This window comes from Symphalangus syndactylus, chromosome 19, assembly GCF_028878055.3.
Source record: "Symphalangus syndactylus isolate Jambi chromosome 19, NHGRI_mSymSyn1-v2.1_pri, whole genome shotgun sequence".
Classification (NCBI taxonomy): Eukaryota; Metazoa; Chordata; class Mammalia; order Primates; family Hylobatidae; genus Symphalangus; species Symphalangus syndactylus.
The window spans coordinates 50,191,361-50,211,292 of record NC_072434.2 but is presented as its reverse complement, the minus strand read 5'-3'; the positions used below and the strand labels follow the sequence as shown (position 1 = coordinate 50,211,292).

The following is a 19,932-nucleotide window of genomic DNA, read 5'->3' as shown; positions in this document are numbered from 1 at the left end:
GCTAACTGATTTGAATCCTGGCTCTTCTACATACTAGCTGCGTCATTATGGGCAGTTATTTAACATCTTTGTGCCTAAGTGTTCTTATCTACCAGATGAGGATACTGACAGTTTCAATGCCATGAGTTTCTTAGAAGGATCAAAGGAGTTAATATTTGTAAAGTGCTTAGGACAATGTTTAACACAGAAAAAACTAAATGAATGTCAGCTATCACATTGTTACTACAGGATAATACTGCCCAGAGGGCTACTGTTAGGACCCAACATGATGATTATAGATAGAGCCTGAAACATTGCTGTGGTATACAGAGGATACTGCATAAACCCAGTGTATCTATATGTAGCTATAGCTATACATGCATGTTGAATCTCACCTGATGGCAGAACATCCAACTATTAATACTCAGAGGATATTTGGAAATGCAAGACTAGGCCATCAAGGGGAAAGACAAAGAGATAAAGATTTCATAATCATCCTCCATGAAGAAACAGTTGAAGCTATGGGAATTTATAATTACAGAGAATCTCGGAATGCTTGGAACAAAACTTTTTGGAACTACTAATATTTAATAAAATGTAATTTTATGGCTCACAGTAAATACTTTTCCCTCCAACCTCAATTTACCAAATCTGTATTTTAAATTTCTCTTCTTTGCATTCTTACCTGAACAACAATCTCTAATGTATCTAAAATGATTAGGTTTGCTTCTGTAGCCAGGTTTCCATCAATCAGTGCTTCGTGTTCAATCTCTGCTCTTGATCTAATACAAAATATTGTAAGAAATCATATTTATCGTTTTGAAAACCACAATTCTGAAAAGACTTAAGGATGCATAGAAATAAAAAATTTCAAACCATTTTCAATATTTGATAAAAAATTACAAGAAAATAAGAAAAAAGGCACTAGTTTACACATTTACATGGCTTTTTTGTTTACCATGACAATACACATTTTCTCACCCCATTACAGAAGCGTAATGCCACTAAAAGCATAAATGTTTATGTTTTAGCTTTCAAACATGCAGCAGACAGTTTTATTCTAAGTGACACCGACACTAGGTGGTGCTATGTGGGCTTGTATTTAGGACTGCTTCATGGAAAACAACATTCAAATATTTAGTATTCATCTTACTATTTCAAATATTTCCAATGTCTGTATTCAGGATAAATGTACTTATTTTGTCTAAGGTTTCATCTAATTTTCCCCCAATTTTTTTATATAAATATGCTCAGATGATAATTTAACTCTTCAGTGAGACTAGATGGAATCACTCACTGGAAACAAAACAAATTTTGGGAAAAAAGGATGTGGGGTGACAAATATGCTAGTTAGCTTGCCTGTGGTAATCATTTCACAATTGTACACATATATTAAAAGATCATGTTATATTCTGTAAATATACACAGTTTTGTCAATTATAACTCAATAAAGCTAGAAAAAAAAAGAACAAAACAGTTTGATGCAATAAAGTGGTTTACTTAAATACTAATATTTATAAAAATATCATTTAATACAAATAAAAATGTAAGGATAATTATAAATGATTGATGAATATAGCTGAGATTTTTGTTTTAGCAATAATAGATATACAGACACCATATATTACACCAAAGTAGACAAAATAACACATAAAGTACAAGGCCATATTAAACACTAACTTTTCTAAGTTTCTAGATCTGTAAGTCTGTGAATCTTTATTATTACCACTAAGGAGAATACTTCATTAGTTTACATTTTACAAATTGAATTTAAGAATAAAAGCACTTTGAGAGGCTGAGGTAGGGGATCCTTGAGACCAGGAGTTAAGAGACCAGCCTGCACAACATGGCAAAACCCTGTCTCTACAAAAAAATACAAAAATTATCTGGGCGTGGTAGTGCACAGCTGTAGTCCCAGCTACTTGGGAGGCTGAGGTGGGAGGCTCACCTAAGCCCAGGAGGTCAAGGCTTGATCGTGCCACTGCACTTTGGCCTGAGTGACAGAGTGAGACTTTGTCTCAAAAAAAAAAAAAAAAGAATACAATTATCAAAATTAAACTGGAAAATAAAATATTTAATGTTCAAACTTAAAATTTCCAGTGACATTTTATAAAGAAACATAAGATGGTTTAAACAAAAAGAATCAGGAGAACACCAAAAAAGTCTCCCTCAAAACACAGCAAGATAAGCCAAGAGAACGTGTTCTACAAATGCAGAAATAAAGCACTATGCTGATAGTATAGCACCTGGCTACTCTGTGATTTCTAAAAAATAACACATGTAGAAAAACCATCAGAGAAATAGATTTGGACAGACAGAGAAAAGGAAAGGAAAGCACACATTCAAAGGTTAAGAATTTTAATATATTTATATTACATTCAATATCTGATTATTTCAAGCTCTCATACATATGGTACTGAAACTTGTTTCTCTGCTGGCTCTCACTTGTTTCCTCTGTTTTATGATTTTACTGTCTGTGAGAAAATATTGTGAAAGTTTACTTGTGAGAATCTTCTGAGGCTTGGGCTGATGATGGTTCTCAGGTAAGGTAATCAATCATCTTGGTTTGCCTTAGGACAGGACTAAGGGGCTCCCTGGGACGTGGGACAATCAGTGCTGTAACTGGGAGAGTGCTAGGCAAACCTGAAATGAGTCGGTCACTCCATTCTCAAAGTTTTATGGGCCAGTGAAGCTACTTGCGGGCTAACTTATAATTATAAATTCTCAAAAAAAAAAAAATTTTAGCCCCTTGACTCAGTGCCAAATCTCAAGCCAGGCAAGTTTACCTGCAGCCACTTGGGCAGTGAGAAGACTCATGTAAGTGCATTGTAGGTGTTTATGGCAGTAGGATCAGTCAATGTATCAAGTCTGCCTTCATGCTAGCAACAGAAGACCTGTATTATTTTGTCTTTCTTGAATTATATTACAAGCTCCATAAGGACAAATGTCAGGTTTTTGATTCTTTGTAATATTTGAAATATTAGTTCAATGTGACACCTAAAATATGTTAAAAAGAATAGTTGCTGAATGCATTTTCCAAGAGGATGTTTTAGAGAAAACAGAGTTTAAAATATAACATTTTGCCTTACTATACCACATGAGAAGTTCTTCCTCCAAATCTTTTTAAATCTAAAATTTTTAAATTAAATATTTTGTTCTCTAAGACTTAATATATTTATTAAATGTAAATACTAAATATAAATATAAAGTAAAAGTTATCATCTTCCTCTTGCATTTTAAAATTCAACACACCCATCAGTAACATAAAATAGAAAGCTCTATTACTTGTCAAGCTTCTCTGTGTTTTGACGCCAGTGAGTCATATCTTTTCTCCACCTCAAATTTTCTTGACTTCCAAAGGCACTTCCAGATGGGCTTCTCTCTGTCAAATAAATTTCAAAACCAATTTCCAAATGTTATTTCAGTTGGACCACATATATGTATACTTGCAATCATGTAAGAAATATCATACAACAATAATTTGTGCAAGCCATTTTATCCTCAGTACAAGTGGAAAAACCTGACAATGGTGCTTTTTATTAAGAATTTTCACAATAATTTCAGAAGAAATGTACTTGCTATATGCAGTATCTTTTTTTTTTTTTTTTAAAACAATACCCATTTAAATAAGCAAATGTTCTAACATTGATTTTCTTAAAATCTTAACCATGGCTTATACGGCCTTACATGATATGACTTTATTTCCTACCATTCTTCCTCTTGCTTACCGCTTTCTGTTATCCTTGCGAATCTATCAGTATATATGCTGACTATGCTTCTGACTTACAACCTGTGCAATGGTTGTTGTTCCTTTTTCCTAATTGTTCTTCTCACAAATTTTCATTTATCGCCTCCTTAGAAAGGGCTCCCACTCTCCAATACCTCCTTTTCCTTTTCTTTTGCTTTGTTCCTTTCTGTAACACTTATGACCACAAGTATATAAGCTCCTTAAGAAGAGAAATGATATGTACTTTGTCCAGCATGTTATGTCTAGGCTGATAAAGTGGTTTCTAGGTTTGAAGGCAGACTGCATGTATGGGTTCCTTTAAGGAGTGGCAGCAATAGAAATGATTCATACAAATCCATTAGAACTGCGGACAGCATTGAGAATGTAGAGAATATACAAATATACATTTAAACAATGGACTCATTCATAATTTCAAACTTTCAACTACAAAACTGCTTGTTTTTGAAAAAGATAAGACTTTAAGATGGTTGAGAGGATGGAAGAATAATGAAAGTAAAAGTTCAGAGTTCAAATTTTTAAAAATACTGAAAAACAAATACAAAAGAATACAACTATATATACGTCAATTAAAGAAATACAAAAAATACTGAGAAATAAGAATCATTTCCTGTACAATAAAGGACACGGCTCTATTTCTTCTAATTTCTTTCCCTTTCCTTTCCTTTCTTTCCTTATCTCTTTCCCTTTTTTAAATTTTGAAATCCGTGTCTTTAAGAAATTTATGGAAAAAAAAAGATATGCCTATATTAAGATAGTCAGCAAAATTAACTATAATATTCTATCATTTACATTTTTCCCACGAAACTATCTCTCAATAATTAATAATGTCTTAGAACTGAAAGTTAAGAAAAAGAAAAGAATGTCTATTAGTAGACCTAATAAGCCAATGTCTATTATTGACCTAGCTTAAATGTAGAAATGTAAATAAGAATTACAAAACAAGTAAGAATTACAAGAATTATAAGACAAGAAGACTTCAATTCTTATATTCAAACAATGATAAGATTTCCTGAGGCCACAGGTTAAAAAATGTAACAAGTATATTGTTAATAGTTCCATTCTCCCCAAAAACAAACCTCAGGGCTGTGGTATAATAGAAAGAATGCTAAATTAGAAATAAAAAAGTCCTGGTTCTGTCTTTGTTTATGATCTTAGGCAAAATTATTTACTTCTCTGTGTTTTATTTTCTTAATCTAAAAGATGACTATAATTATTCATTAGGTTTTGTTAATAATTAAATGATCTCAGTAAAAGTTGATTTTTATACTTTTTCAGAGGGTTTCTATATACAATGAATGAAAACCCAAAAGTACACCATAAATTGTATATAACTAAAGTGAAAAAATGGTGCTCTATTAATTTTTTTAAAGGCAAAGACTGTGCCTTTTCATTATTACAAAACATAGTATATAAATGCTACTTAAATAGATGATTATTATGCTAATGAACTGTCAGAAAACAATTAAAAATCCATTCACACTTACATTCATATTTTAAGTCAACAAATACATATTGTGCTGCTGGCATGTATCATCTACACAGATGACCAACCCATGGCCTTGGCCTTAAGAAACTCTTAGCAACAGTATTGTCTGTATGTCACTTTAGAATTTACAAAACGTTTCTGCATATATGGTTACTATAAAGATGATACGATCAGTTAGTTACACTATCTTCTAAATTCTGAAAACAATCACAAATTTATAAGGAAAAGGAAGATGGGGAGATTAAGTGACTTGGCCAAGGTTATTTGGCTAATGGGTAGTAGACCTGGGATTAGAAAACCAGTCTCAAATGCTACTAAACTGTTTTGTCTCACTGATATTTGAGTTTGATGGGTAATATTTTTGCCTTATATACAGGGCATATTAATTCATTTTGCAAATAAAGAGTAAAAACAGGCCAGACATGGTGGCTCACAGCACCGTGAGAGGCCAAGGTAGGAGGATCACTTGAGCTCAGGAATTCAAGACTAGCCTGGGCAATACAGTGAGACCCTGTTTCTAAAAAAAAAAAAAAAAAAAAAAAAAAAATTACTTGGGCATGGTGGCACACACCTGTAGTCCCAGCTACCAGGGTAGGTGTGTACTGGGGGATGAAGGTATAAAAATTGCTTGGGCGAGGGAGGTCAATGCTGCAGTAAGCCACGATCACACGACTGCACTCCAGCTTGGGTGACAGAGCGAGAATCTGTCTCAATTAAAAAAAAAAAAAGTAAAAATAGATGTTACATAGAATGATCCCTAATGTAAACTATGGACTCTGGGTGATGATGTGTTAATGTAGGTTCACCAGTTACAACAAATGCACTACTCTGATGGGGGATGTTAATAATGGGGGAGGCTATGCATACTAAGGGGTATATGGGAAATCTCTCTATCTTTGCTCAGTTTTGCTGTGAACTTAAAACTGCTCTACAAAAATAAAGTCTATTTAAAAAGGGAGGATGGATGCTATTAATCACATAAGGACTTTCTAGAGAAAACTGGGGGGTATGGTGACTCACTTTAAATCAGAATTCTAACTTGTATTACTGCAGAGAAATGCTTATTCAAGTTAATTCACAGTTACACTTAAAACACTTTTTAAAAAGCATAGGATTGACACTGAAGACTAGCAACAATGATCATTACAATATATAACTCAAGGAAATTGAAGAAATTCTCACCAGGAGGAGAAGCTATTGTGTACGTACCGAGCTGTCCTCGGCTTCGGCGTACCATTTCTTGTCTGGCACCTATGCTCCCAAGAATAGCTTCTTCAAGCTTTGCTCTCATGTCTTTTGATTTCTTAAAGGTCAAGCTATTCATTCGTTCAAACACTTTTTTCCCCTAAAATGTAAACATTAGAAGAGAAGAGGTATTGAGGAAATTTTCTTCTATTTTTTCCACATTATGTTTCTCCTTTCTTGTTCTTTGCAATGGTACAATGACCACTTACTTTATACTCAAAGCAAGACACACAGAGATAAAGCAGATCTAATAGCCGGTTTAGCTGCAAGACTGAGAGATCTGTAAACCACTTCTGTAGAACTGTTTCATCTGCATTTTTGAGAACCCAAAGTAGACAGATCAAAAGGCTTCGACTTGATTCTGCTGAAAAGGTAGTGTGTTGTCTTCCACTCTGAAAATAAAGAGCAGTAGAATGAGACAGATTGATCAAAGACCATTTCTTGTTTTTTGGCTATCCACTGTTTTCTTCTAAAAACAATAAAACAAAAGTTGCTTAAAAATAATACAATTAAAAAGAACCATTTGACTTAGACAACACTTGTATAAAAGGATCATATATAACCTTAAGGTTAAGAACCTGAAGTTTAATGAACTTTTCCTGGTAATAGAAGTTTGTTTTAATCTACTGCATGACTGTCAGCAGGGGATAAATAAATGTTAATAAAAAACATAAAGATAAAAACTAAAAGATTCTACCATTAAAAACTAAAAGTTATATATCACAGAATATCAGATATAATGAAAATAAAGGAAAAAAGCAACTGACTCACAGTAAATAAGAGTGGGCTAAGAGTAGAAAGTAATGACAAAATCGTGTATGTCAGACTTAGAAGACTATTGTTTTTAAACAAGCACCACTGATACAAAAAGGAAAAGTCTTAGGCTATATAGAAGTAAAAAGCTATTTCTACTTATAGCATATAAGGTTGAAACACTATTTTCAATCATCAATCTATATTAGTACATAGTATGTAAAACAGAAATGAAAAACTACACTTACAGTACCACTTATTGGACATATACTCTGTTTCAGTCATCATACTAAGCATTTTACATACATTATTTGATTTAGTCCTCCAACAGTATTACCAAGCAGGTTGTATCATCCCAATTTTACAGATAAGAATACAGATGATAATAATAATAATGATGATGACAAAAAATAAAATTTGAAACGTGCAAGAAACTATGCTCATCACGTTTTATTTAGCTCTCACAACAACCGTAAACTATAACATTAACTATTATTATTATTAGTTTACAGGTAAGAAAACTGAAGGCTAGAGATTAATTTGTCTTACTATACCAAGAAAGGGTAAAGCTAGGATTTTAGTCCAGGTTAACCGGACTCCAAAGCCCATACTCTTCACTATTATACGATGTTCTAATACTCGGCTGACAAATATACTAACCAAAAATGAGGAAGAAGTAGAGGGGATGTTGAGAGGAAAGACATAGGAAAGCTGAACATACACAACTGTTGAAGTCATGATCTCAACTACCTCACCAATCTTCCTTCTATAGTGGATGATAATTAATGACCAAATGCTTTATGTGTATTAACTTATTTATCCTTCACAATCACTCAAAGAAATAAGTATTATTACTCACCTCATCTTACAGAAAAAAAAAAAAAAAAAAAAAAACAACCTGACCACCAGAAGTATTTTGTAATAAGAGGTGGGACAAGAATTTCAACACAGAAAGTGTGGATCCCGAGACACAAGCTCCAAGCTCGTATCCACTTTGTTTACTGCCTCTTACGGCTGCCCATGCATGTAAGTGAATTCACCCACATAAGCTTGCTTAACTATTTTGCTATACTGCTTCTGAGCTGGGCACAAAAGAACTTTGACCCTCATCCCTAAATCCACAATTGTTCTCATAAGGAAAATGCTCCTTTATTTTAAAGACACACACTTTTTATAGCCGAACTTTCAGATACGCATAAATACACAGCACTGACTGAATTTTCAAGTACCTATTTTTTAGAAATACAATAAAAAATTATTCTCATCTTGACAAAGAGGCATACACTGACATCTCATATTCCCACATAAATTGCCAGTAACACAGTGACATCTTTTGGAAGAATTAAGACAAACATGAAAAAGACTGAGTAATGTAAAGATGTCAGTTTTCCATCAAATTGTTCTATAGGATCAATGCAATTCTAATCAAAATCCCAGTCAGGTTTTCCTGGACTTTGACCAGTGATTTTTAAATTTAATGGGGGAAAAGCAGAGAGCCAAGATACTGTTGAAGAAGAACAAGGTGGGATGTGGGGAGCAGGGAGATGACTGTGTTCTACCAGATATCTGCAGTTACTAAAAAACTAAAATAATTAGGACAATTTGATTTTGGCATATTTGTGGCAGTCAAATGAAGCAATAAAGAACACAAAAAGTGTCCTATGCATATCTGAAAATCTGATCTGTGACAGAGCTGGCACTGTGGATCACTACTGAAAGGATGAACTGTTTAATAAATGATGTTGAGACAACAGATCTTCCTTGAGAAAAAAAAAAGCAGATTCCTACCTTGTACCATCATACAGAAAATAAATCTAGACAAAGAAAGAACTTTAAATACAAAAGGCAAAATGTTTCAAACTTTCAGGAGGAAATATAGGACAATATATTTATAATCTTGGGGAAAGGACAGTATATCTTAAATAAGACATAAAAAACATAAACCATAAAAAAGATGGTCTCACATTTGCCTACATTAAAAATGAGAATTTGTATTCATTCAAATAAATACATTAAAAAGGCACATCATAAATTAGTAGAAATGTGCACATATAAAACCAATCTGAGATTGGTATCCAGAACAGTCTCAACCAGGGTTCTGTGGCATAATTAAGCCCTACAAAAAATGATTTGAGGGACTATTTTCCCCATTATCCCAAAGACATTGATAGCAAGGACCACTCTAGGTGTATAGAAGTTAATCTATCACCTACAATAAATGCCCTAGCTCATTAGTTCTTAATTTTCTGGTTGAGAAGGGATGACCTCTAGAAAACAGAAAGAACTGTTTCATAACACTATTACCAGGAATGAGGTAGAGGTCCCAGAGTTCTACATTTTCCAGGCCAAGATTCATACCTCTCCTTCATATTATAACAGCCAGAGCTTCACGATTACTCTCTGCCTTCAGACCAGCAGGATTAACCTCATTAAATTATTTTCCCCAGTTTGTGTCTACCACCTCAACAGGCCCAGCCTTCAGAAGGCTTCATTCATGACTCGGACTCTGATCACCACACACATAGCTCTTTATATTCTCTCTTCTTACCTCACTTGCCACGTCTGCTCCTTCTCCTAAAATTCTTCCACTATGACCTCTGAAACACATGGTCAATCATTAACAAAACTGCTTTATATCTATAAGAACATATAGCTTATGTTCTCATAGATGCATGAGAACACATGTATCTTTGTCAGACTATACAACCTACTAACCTTCATCAATGCAGTCATATACTAATCTCCAGAAGACTGGCCCTTATATCTTGATGCTTTTAGCTCCTGACTCACTTTCACTATTTTAAACACTACTTTTTGTCACAGTTCTTAGTGATTTCAATGTCTATGTATTTGATTCTCTAAATATCCTGTGCTATTTTTTTACTTCCTTAACCAACTTGTCTAATTTTCAAGAATACCACTTACTACACACACTCACCCTTGTAGTCAAACCTTATGCCTTTTATTACCATTATGGCATGTTCCCTTAAATTTCCATTTTAGTTATGTCCCACTATGCCAATTAAAAAACAAAAACAAAACAAAACAAACAAACAAAAAAACAAACAGGCTGGGCAAAGTGGCTCATGCCTGTATCCCAGCACTTCAGGAGGCTGAGGTGGGCGGATCACCTGAAGTCAGGAGTTCGAGATCAGCCGGACCAACATGGAGAAACCCTGTCTCTACTAAAAATACAAAATTAGCTGGGCGTGGTGGTGCATGCCTGTAATCCCAGCTACTTGGGAGGTTGAGGCAGGAGAATTGCTTGAACCCGGGAGGGGGAGGTTGCAGTGAGCCACACTGCACCATTTCACTCCAGCCTGGGCAACAAGAATGAAACTCTGTCTCAAACAACAACAACAAAAAAACCACCTCCATTTTAATGATCCCTCTTCACAACCACCACTTCAACTTTCCATCTCATTACTTCTTATAAATCATCTCCAACAACACACACAATATCAAGTATTAGAAAGAACATGGAGCAACAAATATTTCTTCATTGCTAGAAGGAATATATATTGCTACAACCACGCTGGAAAACAATTTAACCAAGTAAAACTGAACATGTGCATAATCTCTAACCCAAAAATGCCACTCTTAGGTATATACCTTAGTGAAACTCTTCTACAGAGTGACGTAAAGGAACATTCATAATATCTTTATCTGTAATAGCCCGAAACTACAAACAACCCAAACTTCCTTGGAGAAGAGAATGAATACATAATTATATTTTCTAATGGATTGCTATGACATTACAGACTACAGCGATACATATCAACATAAACGACTCTTAGAAACATATACAAAAAATCAAGTCATAGAAGTACACATAGTATATACTCATAAAAAGGTGAAAATATGTGAAGCTAAATAAAATATTGTTTAGAAATATAGACAAAACTGGCTGGATGTGGTGGCTCATGCCTGTAATCCCAGCACTTTGGGAGGCTGAGTCAGGTAGATCACTTGAGGCCAGGAGTTCAAGATCAGCCTGGCCAACATAGTACAACTTGTCTCTACTAAAAATACAAAAAATTTGGTTGGGTGCGGTGGCTCACGCCTGTAATCCCAGCACTTTGGGAGGTTGAGGTGGGTGGATCACGTCAGGAGATCGAGACTATCCTGGCTAACATGGTGAAACCCCATCTCTACTAAAAAAATACAAAAAAGTTAGCCAGGCGTGGTGGCGGGCACCTGTAGTCCCAGCTACTCAGGAGGCAGAGGCAGGAGAATGGCATGAACCCAGGAGGCAGAGCTTGCAGTAAGCCGAGATTGCGCCACTGCACTCCAGCCTGGGTGACAGAGTGAGACTCCAACTCAAAAAAAAAAAAAAAAAAAAAAAAAAATTAGCCAGGCGCAGTGGCAGTCACCTGTAATCCCAGCTACTCAGGAGGCTGAGGTGGGAGAATCACTTGAACTTGGGAGGCGGAGGCTGCAGTGAGCCAAGACTGCATCACTGCACTCCAGCCTGGGTGACAGAGTAAGACCCTTTCTCAACAACAGCAACAACAACAACAAGAAGAAGTCAATAAAAGAGAGAAAAAAAAACTATAATGGGGTAAGACAACATAAAGTAAAACACAAAATGTTAAATACATCCAATTTAATTAAACTAAATGTAAATGGATTAGAAACTCTAGTGAAAGAGAGCGATTAACAAACCAGATTTTTAAGATACAAGAAAAAATCTAACTATATGCTGTTTTTAAAAGAAATATCTAAAACATAATACAAAAATATTGAAAGTAAAGGGATGAAAAAGTCATGCTATACACACACACACACAGCAAAGAAAACCTAGTGTAGTTATAACTAATTTTAAAAAGCATCATAGTTCATGTAGATGAAAGTGCAATCCACCAAAAATTATGTAAAAGTGTTAAATGTTTCATAATCAGGCCTCAAAAGAAACACAAATCTGACAGAATGACAAGGAGAAATTACAAAACCACAGTTGTAGTGGGATATTAGAATAAGCATGCAAAATTTAGTAGAGACCAAAAAGATTTAAACAACAAGAGTACAGGACATAGAATGCTGTAACTAACAATGAAAGAATATTCATTCTTTTAGAATACATGAGATATTTACAAAAACTGACCATATACTAGACCATAAAACTAGTTGCCACAAACATAACAAACTGATATCATATAGAGTTATGCTCTCTGATCATTTAATTAGGCCAAAATCAGAAACAAAAGGATATCTAGAAATTTTCATGACTGAAAATTTAAGACAAAAACAACTTCTTAAATAGCCCAAAGGCCTAAGAAGAAATCATAATGAACTTCAGAGTCACTCTGAGATGAATCTTGAAAATGCTACCTATTGATCATGATAAACTTGTTCCCTCAGCTCACAATTTAGAAGTCACAGATGACAGAAGGAAGAATGTAGCAGGCAATGTGATCCTAGAGGCGATGAGAAGGGATGACTAACTGGCTAAAAGAGAGAGAGAAGATAAAACCATTTGGGGAAGATGTAAGAGATTGCAACTAAGTTGAATAAATAAGATACATGTTTTTTTAAAAAAATAACTGTATAGCCAAGACAATGAGCAAAAAGAACAAAGCTGGAGGCATCACACTACCTGACTTCAAACTATACTACAAGGCTACAGTAACCAAAACAGCATGTACTGGTACCAAAACAGATATATAGACCAATGGAACAGAACAGAGGCCTCAGAAATAATGCCACACATCTACAACCATCTGATCTTTGACAAACCTGACAAAAACATGCAATGGGGAAAGGATTCCCTATTTAATAAATGGTGTTCGGAACCAGCTAGCCATATACAGAAAACTGAAACTGGACCCCTTCCTTACACCTTAAACAAAAATTAACTAAAGATGGTCCTTCCGTCCTTCCTTCCTTCCTTCCTTCCTTCCTTCCTTCCTTCCTTCCTTCCTTCCTCCCTCCCTCCCTCCCTCTCTCTCTCTCTCTCTCTTTCTTTCCCCTCTCTGGCCCAGGCTACAATCTACTCCGCTTGCTGCTGCCCGCGCCGCGGACTGCCTCGGACTGCCGGCGCCCGCCACCGCTGCCTGCCTTTTCTCCTTTGGATGCAGGCACGCGTTCACCATCTTGGCCACGCTGGTCGCCAGCTCCTGACGCCGAGTGCTCTGCCCGCCTCAGCCTCCCGAGGTACTGGGACTACAGACGGAGTCTCGCTCACCCAGTGCTCAGTGTTGCCCGGGCTGGAGGGCGGTGGCGTGGTCTGGCCTCGCGGCAGCCTCTACCCCCCGGCCGCCTGCCTTGGCCTGCCAGGGTGCTGGGATTGCAGCCCCTGCCCGGCCGCCGCCCCATCTGGAAGGTGGGGAGCGCCTCTGCCCGGCCGCCCCGTCTGGGAGGTGAGGAGCACCTCTGCCCGGCCGCCCCGTCTGGGAACTGAGGAGCGCCTCTGCCCGGCCGCCTCATCTGGGAAGTGAGGAGCGCCTCTGCCCGGCCACCCACCATCTGGGAAGTGAGGAGCGCCTCTGCCCGGCCACCCACCGTCTGGGAAGTGAGGAGCGCCTCTGCCCGGCCACCCACCGTCTGGGAAGTGAGGAGCGCCTCTGCCCGGCCACCCACCGTCTGGGAAGTGAGGAGCGCCTCTGCCCGGCCACCCACCGTCTGGGAAGTGAGGAGCACCTCTGCCCGGCCACCCACCGTCTGGGAAGTGAGGAGCGCCTCTGCCCGGCCACCCTGTCTGGGAAGTGAAGAGCGCCTCTGCCCGGCCGCCCCGTCTGGGAAGTGAGGAGTGCCTCTGCCCGGCCACCCATCGTCTGGGAAGTGAGGAGTGCCTCTGCCCGGCCTCCCATCGTCTGGGAGGTGAGGAGCGCCTCTGCCTGGCTGCCCCGTCCGGGAGGAAGTGAGGAGCGCCTCTGCCCGGCCGCCCCGTCCGGGAAGAAGTGAGGAGCGCCTCTGCCCGGCCGCCCCGCCCGGGAAGAAGTGAGGAGCGCCTCTGCCCGGCCGCCCCGTCCGGGAAGAAGTGAGGAGCGCCTCTGCCCGGCCGCCCCGTCCGGGAAGAAGTGAGGAGCCCCTCTGCCCGGCCGCCCCCGTCCGGGAAGAAGTGAGGAGCGCCTCTGCCCGGCCGCCCCGTCTGGGAAGTGAGGAGCGCCTCTGCCCGGCCGCCCCGTCCGGGAAGAAGTGAGGAGCGCCTCTGCCCGGCCGCCCCGTCCGGGAAGAAGTGAGGAGCCCCTCTGCCCGGCCGCCCCCGTCCGGGAAGAAGTGAGGAGCGCCTCTGCCCGGCCGCCCCGTCTGGGAAGTGAGGAGCGCCTCTGCCCGGCCGCCCCGTCCGGGAAGAAATGAGGAGCGCCTCTGCCCGGGCGCCCCATCCGGGAAGAAGTGAGGAGCGCCTCTGCCCGGCCGCCCCATCCGGGAAGAAGTGAGGAGCGCCTCTGCCCGGCCACCCATCGTCTGGGAAGTGAGGAGCGCCTCTGCCCGGCCACCCACCGTCTGGGAAGTGAGGAGCGCCTCTGCCCGGCCGCCCCATCTGGGAAGTGAGGAGCGCCTCTGCCCGGCCACCCACCGTCTGGGAAGTGAGGAGCACCTCTGCCCGGCCACCCACCGTCTGGGAAGTGAGGAGCGCCTCTGCCCGGCCACCCACCGTCTGGGAAGTGAGGAGCGCCTCTGCCCGGCCACCCACCGTCTGGGAAGTGAGGAGCGCCTCTGCCCGGCCACCCACCGTCTGGGAAGTGAGGAGCGCCTCTGCCCGGCCACCCACCGTCTGGGAAGTGAGGAGCGCCTCTGCCCGGCCACCCATCGTCTGGGAAGTGAGGAGCGCCTCTGCCCCGCCACCCTGTCTGGGAAGTGAGGAGCGTCTCTGCCCGGCCGCCCCATCTGGGAAGTGAGGAGCGCCTCTGCCCGGCCACCCATCGTCTGGGAAGTGAGGAGCGCCTCTGCCCGGCCTCCCATCGTCTGGGAGGTGAGGAGCGCCTTTCCCCGGCCGCCCCGTCCGGGAGGAAGTGAGGAGCGCCTCTGCCCGGCCGCCCCGTCCGGGAAGAAGTGAGGAGCGCCTCTGCCCGGGCGCCCCGTCCGGGAAGAAGTGAGGAGCGCCTCTGCCCGGCCGCCCCGTCCGGGAAGAAGTGAGGAGCCCCTCTGCCCGGCCGCCCCGTCCGGGAAGAAGTGAGGAGCGCCTCTGCCCGGCCGCCCCGTCTGGGAAGTGAGGAGCGTCTCTGCCCGGCCGCCCCGTCCGGGAAGAAATGAGGAGCGCCTCTGCCCGGGCGCCCCGTCCGGGAAGAAGTGAGGAGCGCCTCTGCACAGCCACCCATCGTTTGGGAAGTGAGGAGCGCCTCTGCCCGGCCACCCACCGTCTGGGAAGTGAGGAGCGCCTCTGCCCGGCCGCCCCGTCCGGGAAGAAGTGAGGAGCGCCTCTGCCCGGCCGCCCCGTCCGGGAAGAAGTGAGGAGCGCCTCTGCCCGGCCGCCCCGTCCGGGAAGAAGTGAGGAGCGCCTCTGCCCGGCCGCCCCGTCGGGAAGAAGTGAGGAGCGCCTCTGCCCGGCCGCCCCGTCTGGGAGGTGAGGAGCGCCTCTGCCCGGCCACCCATCGTCTGGGAGGTGAGGAGCGCCTCTGCCCGGCCACCCATCGTCTGGAAAGTGAGGAGCGCCTCTGCCCGGCTGCCCCATCTGGGAAGTGAGGAGTGCCTCTACCCGGACACCCATCGTCTGGGAGGTGAGGAGCGCCTCTGCCCGGCCGCCCATCGTCTGGGAAGTGAGGAGCGCCTCTGCCCAGCCACCCATCGTCTGGGAAGTGGGGAGCGCCTCTGCCCGACCACCCATCGTCTGGGAAGTGAGGAGCGCCTCTGCCCGGCCACCTATCGTCTGGGAAGAAGTGAGGAGCGTCTCTGCCTGGCCGCCCCGTCTGGGAAGTGAGGAGCCCCTCTGCCCGGCCGCTCCGTCTGGGAGGTCTACCACGGAGGCCAGAAGCAATGTGGGGGCTGGACGTGGTGGCTCACGCCTGTGGTCCCGGCACTCTGGGGGGCGAGGCGGGTTGATCACTTCGGGCTAGGAGTTCGAGACCAGTCTGGCCAACTTGGCGAAACATGAAGAATACAACAGACAAACCAACCAACCAACTCAATGACAACAAAACAGGTCTACCCTGGAGTCATACTCTAATTTTTTCTATTTTCCTCCCTTTCTGATCCTTTATCCCACTTTCTTTTTCTTCCTCTTCCTTCTCCCTCTTCTTTGTCAAATAGAGGATTGAGTTATTATCACTGATCCATATAAAGTCCCTCTCTCATTTAACTCCCACCCCCATTTCTATTCCCCGACTTCCCATGTGCAACCTTCCTAATATGTTTGATACGCATCTTTTTGTTTGTATGTATTTTTAGAAAATGTTTATTGTTTTTGTATGCAAAAAAAATTAATAATAAAAAAAAAATTAACTAAAGATGGATTAAAGACTTAAACGTAAGACCTAAAACCATAAAAACCCTAGAAGAAAACCTAGGCAATACCATTCAGGACATAGGCATGGGCAAACACTTCATGAGTAAAACACCAAAAGCAATGGCAACAAAAGCCAAAATTGACAAATGGGATCTAATTAAACTAAAGAGCTTCTGCACAGCACAAGAAACTATTATCAGAGTGAACAGGCAACCTACAGAATGGGAGAAAAATTTTGCAATCTATCCAACTGACAAAGGGCTAATATCCAGAATCTACAAAGAACTTAAACAAATTTACAAGAAAAAAACAACCTCATCAAAAGGTGGGCAAAGGATATGAACAGACACTTCTCAAAAGAAGACATTTATGAGGCCAACAAACATATGAAAAAAAGTTCATCATCACTAGTCATTAAAGAAATGCAAATCAAAACCACAATGAGATACCATCTCACACCAGTTAGAATGGCGATCATTAAAAAGTCAGGAAACAACAGATGCTGGAGAGGATGTGGAGAAATAGGAACGTTTTTACACTGTTGGTGGGAGTGCAAATTAGTTCAACCATTGTGGAAGACAGTGTGCTGATTCCTGAAGGATCTAGAACCAGAAATACCATTTGACCCAGCATATATACCCAAAGGATTATAAATCACTCTACTATAAAGACACATGCACCTGTATGTTTACTGTGGCACTATTTACAATAACAAAGACTTGGAAACAATCCAAATGCCCACCAATGACAGGCTGGATAAAGAAAATGTGGCACATACACACCATGGAATACTGTGCAGCCATAAAAAGGATGAGTCCACGTCCTTTGCAGGGACATGAATGAAGCTGGAAACCATCATTCTCAGCAAACTAACACAGAACAGAAAACCAAATACTGCATGTTCTCACTCATAAGTGGGAGTTGAACAATGAGAACACATGAACACAGGAAGGGGAACATCATCATACACTGGGCCCTGTCGGGGGGTGGGGAGGGAGGGGAGGGACAGCATTAGGAGAAATACCTAATGTAATTGATGGGTTGAGGGGTGCAGCAAACCACCACGGCATGTGTATACCTATGTAACAAACCTGCACATTCTGCACATGTATCCGAGAACTTAAAAGTATAATTTAAAAAAAAAGGAAAAAAAGTGTTATATATAAACAGCATTCAACTAAACAACCAAAGAAAAATGCATAGGCTGAAAATACATATCAAAAAAGAAAGGATGAAAATTAGTGAGTTAAGCATCTATCTCAAGAAGTTAGAAAAAGAACATGAATGTAAACCCAAAGAAAGCAGAAAACAGTAAATAATAAACATTAAAAAGTGAGGGTCAACAGTGCCACCATACTGGTTCTTTATAAAGACTAACAGTACATTTCGACTGTCTGGCAAGATTGATAAAGACAAGAAAAGGTACAAAAATCTAGCCATAGCTGGGCGCGGTGGCTCACGCTTGTAATCCCAGCACTTTGGGAGGCCGAGGCGGGCGGATCACGAGGTCAGGAGATCGAGACCACGGTGAAACCCTGTCTCTACTAAAAATACAAAAAAATTAGCCGGGCATGGTGGCGGGCGCCTGTAGTCCCAGCTACTCAGAGAGGCTGAGGCAGGAGAATGGCGTGAACCCAGGAGGTGGAGCTCGCAGTGAGCCGAGATCGCGCCACTGCACTCCAGCCTGGGCAACAGAGCAAGACTCCGTCTCAAAAAAAAAAAAAAAATTCTAGCCATAGAAAAAAGTTTACATCTACTACAGATGATACAGACATTTAAAAAATTATACAAGGTATTTTGAATAACTTTATAAGTCAAGAAATTTGAATACATTTCTACTAGAATAAAATTTACAAAAATCAGTTGTTAAGAACACCAGGAGCAGTGGTTCGCACCTGTAATCCCAGCACTTTGGGGGACTGAGGCGGGGGGATCACCTGAGGTCAGGAGTTCAAGACTAGTCTGGCCAACATAGTGAAACCCTGTCTCTACTAAAAATACAAAAATTAGTCAGGCACAGTGGCAGGCGCCTGTAATTCCAGCTATTCAGGAGGCCGAGGCAGGAGAATGGCTTGAATCCAGGAGGCAGAGGTTGCAGTGGGCCGAGATCATGCCACTGCACTCCAGCCTGGGTGATAGAGCGAGACACCATCTCAAAAAATAAAATAAATAAATAAATACAATCAATGTAAGAAGAAACAAAAAAACTTCAATAGTCTCACAGATAATAAATTATAACAGTAATTTTAAAACTTAAAAAAGAAAACTCTTCAAGCACAGATGGTTTCGTAAGTTCTCCAAATATTCCAGGAAGAAATAAGATTAATCTAATCTTAAGTACTTGCAGAGAAGAGAATAAAAGAGAAAACTCCCTACCTCATTTTAATTGGCTAGCCTAACCTTGATTCTAAAACCTGAAAAGAATATAAGAAAGAAAAATTACAGGCAATCTTATGACCATACATATACAAATCCTAACAAAATATTAGCAAACGAAATCCATTAGTACACAATTATGAAGAAGTTGAGTTTAATTCAGGATTTCAATGTTGGTTTAACACTAGAAAATCAATTTAAATAAACAACATTAAAAGACCAAAAAGCAAAACAACACAGCCATCTCAATGAATGTGGAAAAAGCATTCGATAACAATTCAACTATTCATAACTGAAAAACAAAATGCTTAGTAAACTAGTAACAGAAAGAGACTTCCACAATAAAGGAAGGTATCTTAAAAAAAACCCAAAACATACAGAACATATGTTTAAGAATGACATGTTGAAAGTTTTACCTTTAAAGATACAAACATCACCACTTCTATTCAACACTGTACTGGAGGTACTAGCCAGTACAATAAATTACACATATAAAAATACTGACAGGAAGAAACTACATTGTTATTATTCACAAATTATATGATTGTGTGTAGAAAAAAAGAATCTACAAATGTGTTATTAGTTTCTCACTTTATCATTTATTTTATATTGTGGAAATAAAAATCATTGTACAAAAATCAATTTTTTTGATAATGAGTATTTTGTTTCTGTACAAAAATTGATTCTATTTCCATATAAAGCAATCAACAGAAAACAGAATTTTTGAAAAAGACACCATTTATAGGAACATTAAAAAATATCAAGCACGAATAATAAATCTACAAAAGATATGCTAGTCCTCCTTGGTAGAAACTAAAAAAGTTTATGTACTGAAAGACACTAAAGGCAGCCTAAACGATGGGGGGATTTGTGTTCAAAAATTAGGAGATTCAATAATGTAATCATAATTCAATACAATCTTAATTAAAATTTTACAGGTTTATTGGTTTTTATTTATTT

At 40.6% G+C, this 19,932-nt stretch overlaps 1 protein-coding gene across 9 annotated transcripts in view; it reads right to left on the bottom strand.

Annotated features, from left to right (window-relative positions):
• Positions 1 to 19,932, bottom strand: part of DOCK7 (dedicator of cytokinesis 7) — a 246,694-nt gene that overhangs the window by 49,779 nt on the left and 176,983 nt on the right. For 6 of the 9 annotated variants that reach the window (XM_055235424.2, XM_055235425.2, XM_055235417.2 and 3 more), the window contains 4 exons: positions 6,668 to 6,850; positions 6,423 to 6,558; positions 3,265 to 3,361; positions 665 to 761 (listed from right to left, as the gene is read on the bottom strand). In XM_055235424.2, coding sequence (XP_055091399.1) covers positions 665 to 761; positions 3,265 to 3,361; positions 6,423 to 6,558; positions 6,668 to 6,850 — 513 coding nt within the window. Of the gene's footprint in view, positions 1 to 664; positions 762 to 3,264; positions 3,362 to 6,395; positions 6,559 to 6,667; positions 6,851 to 19,932 lie in introns of all 9 variants that reach the window. The other 3 variants (XM_055235422.2, XM_055235423.2, XM_055235419.2) reach the window with 1 other exon arrangement.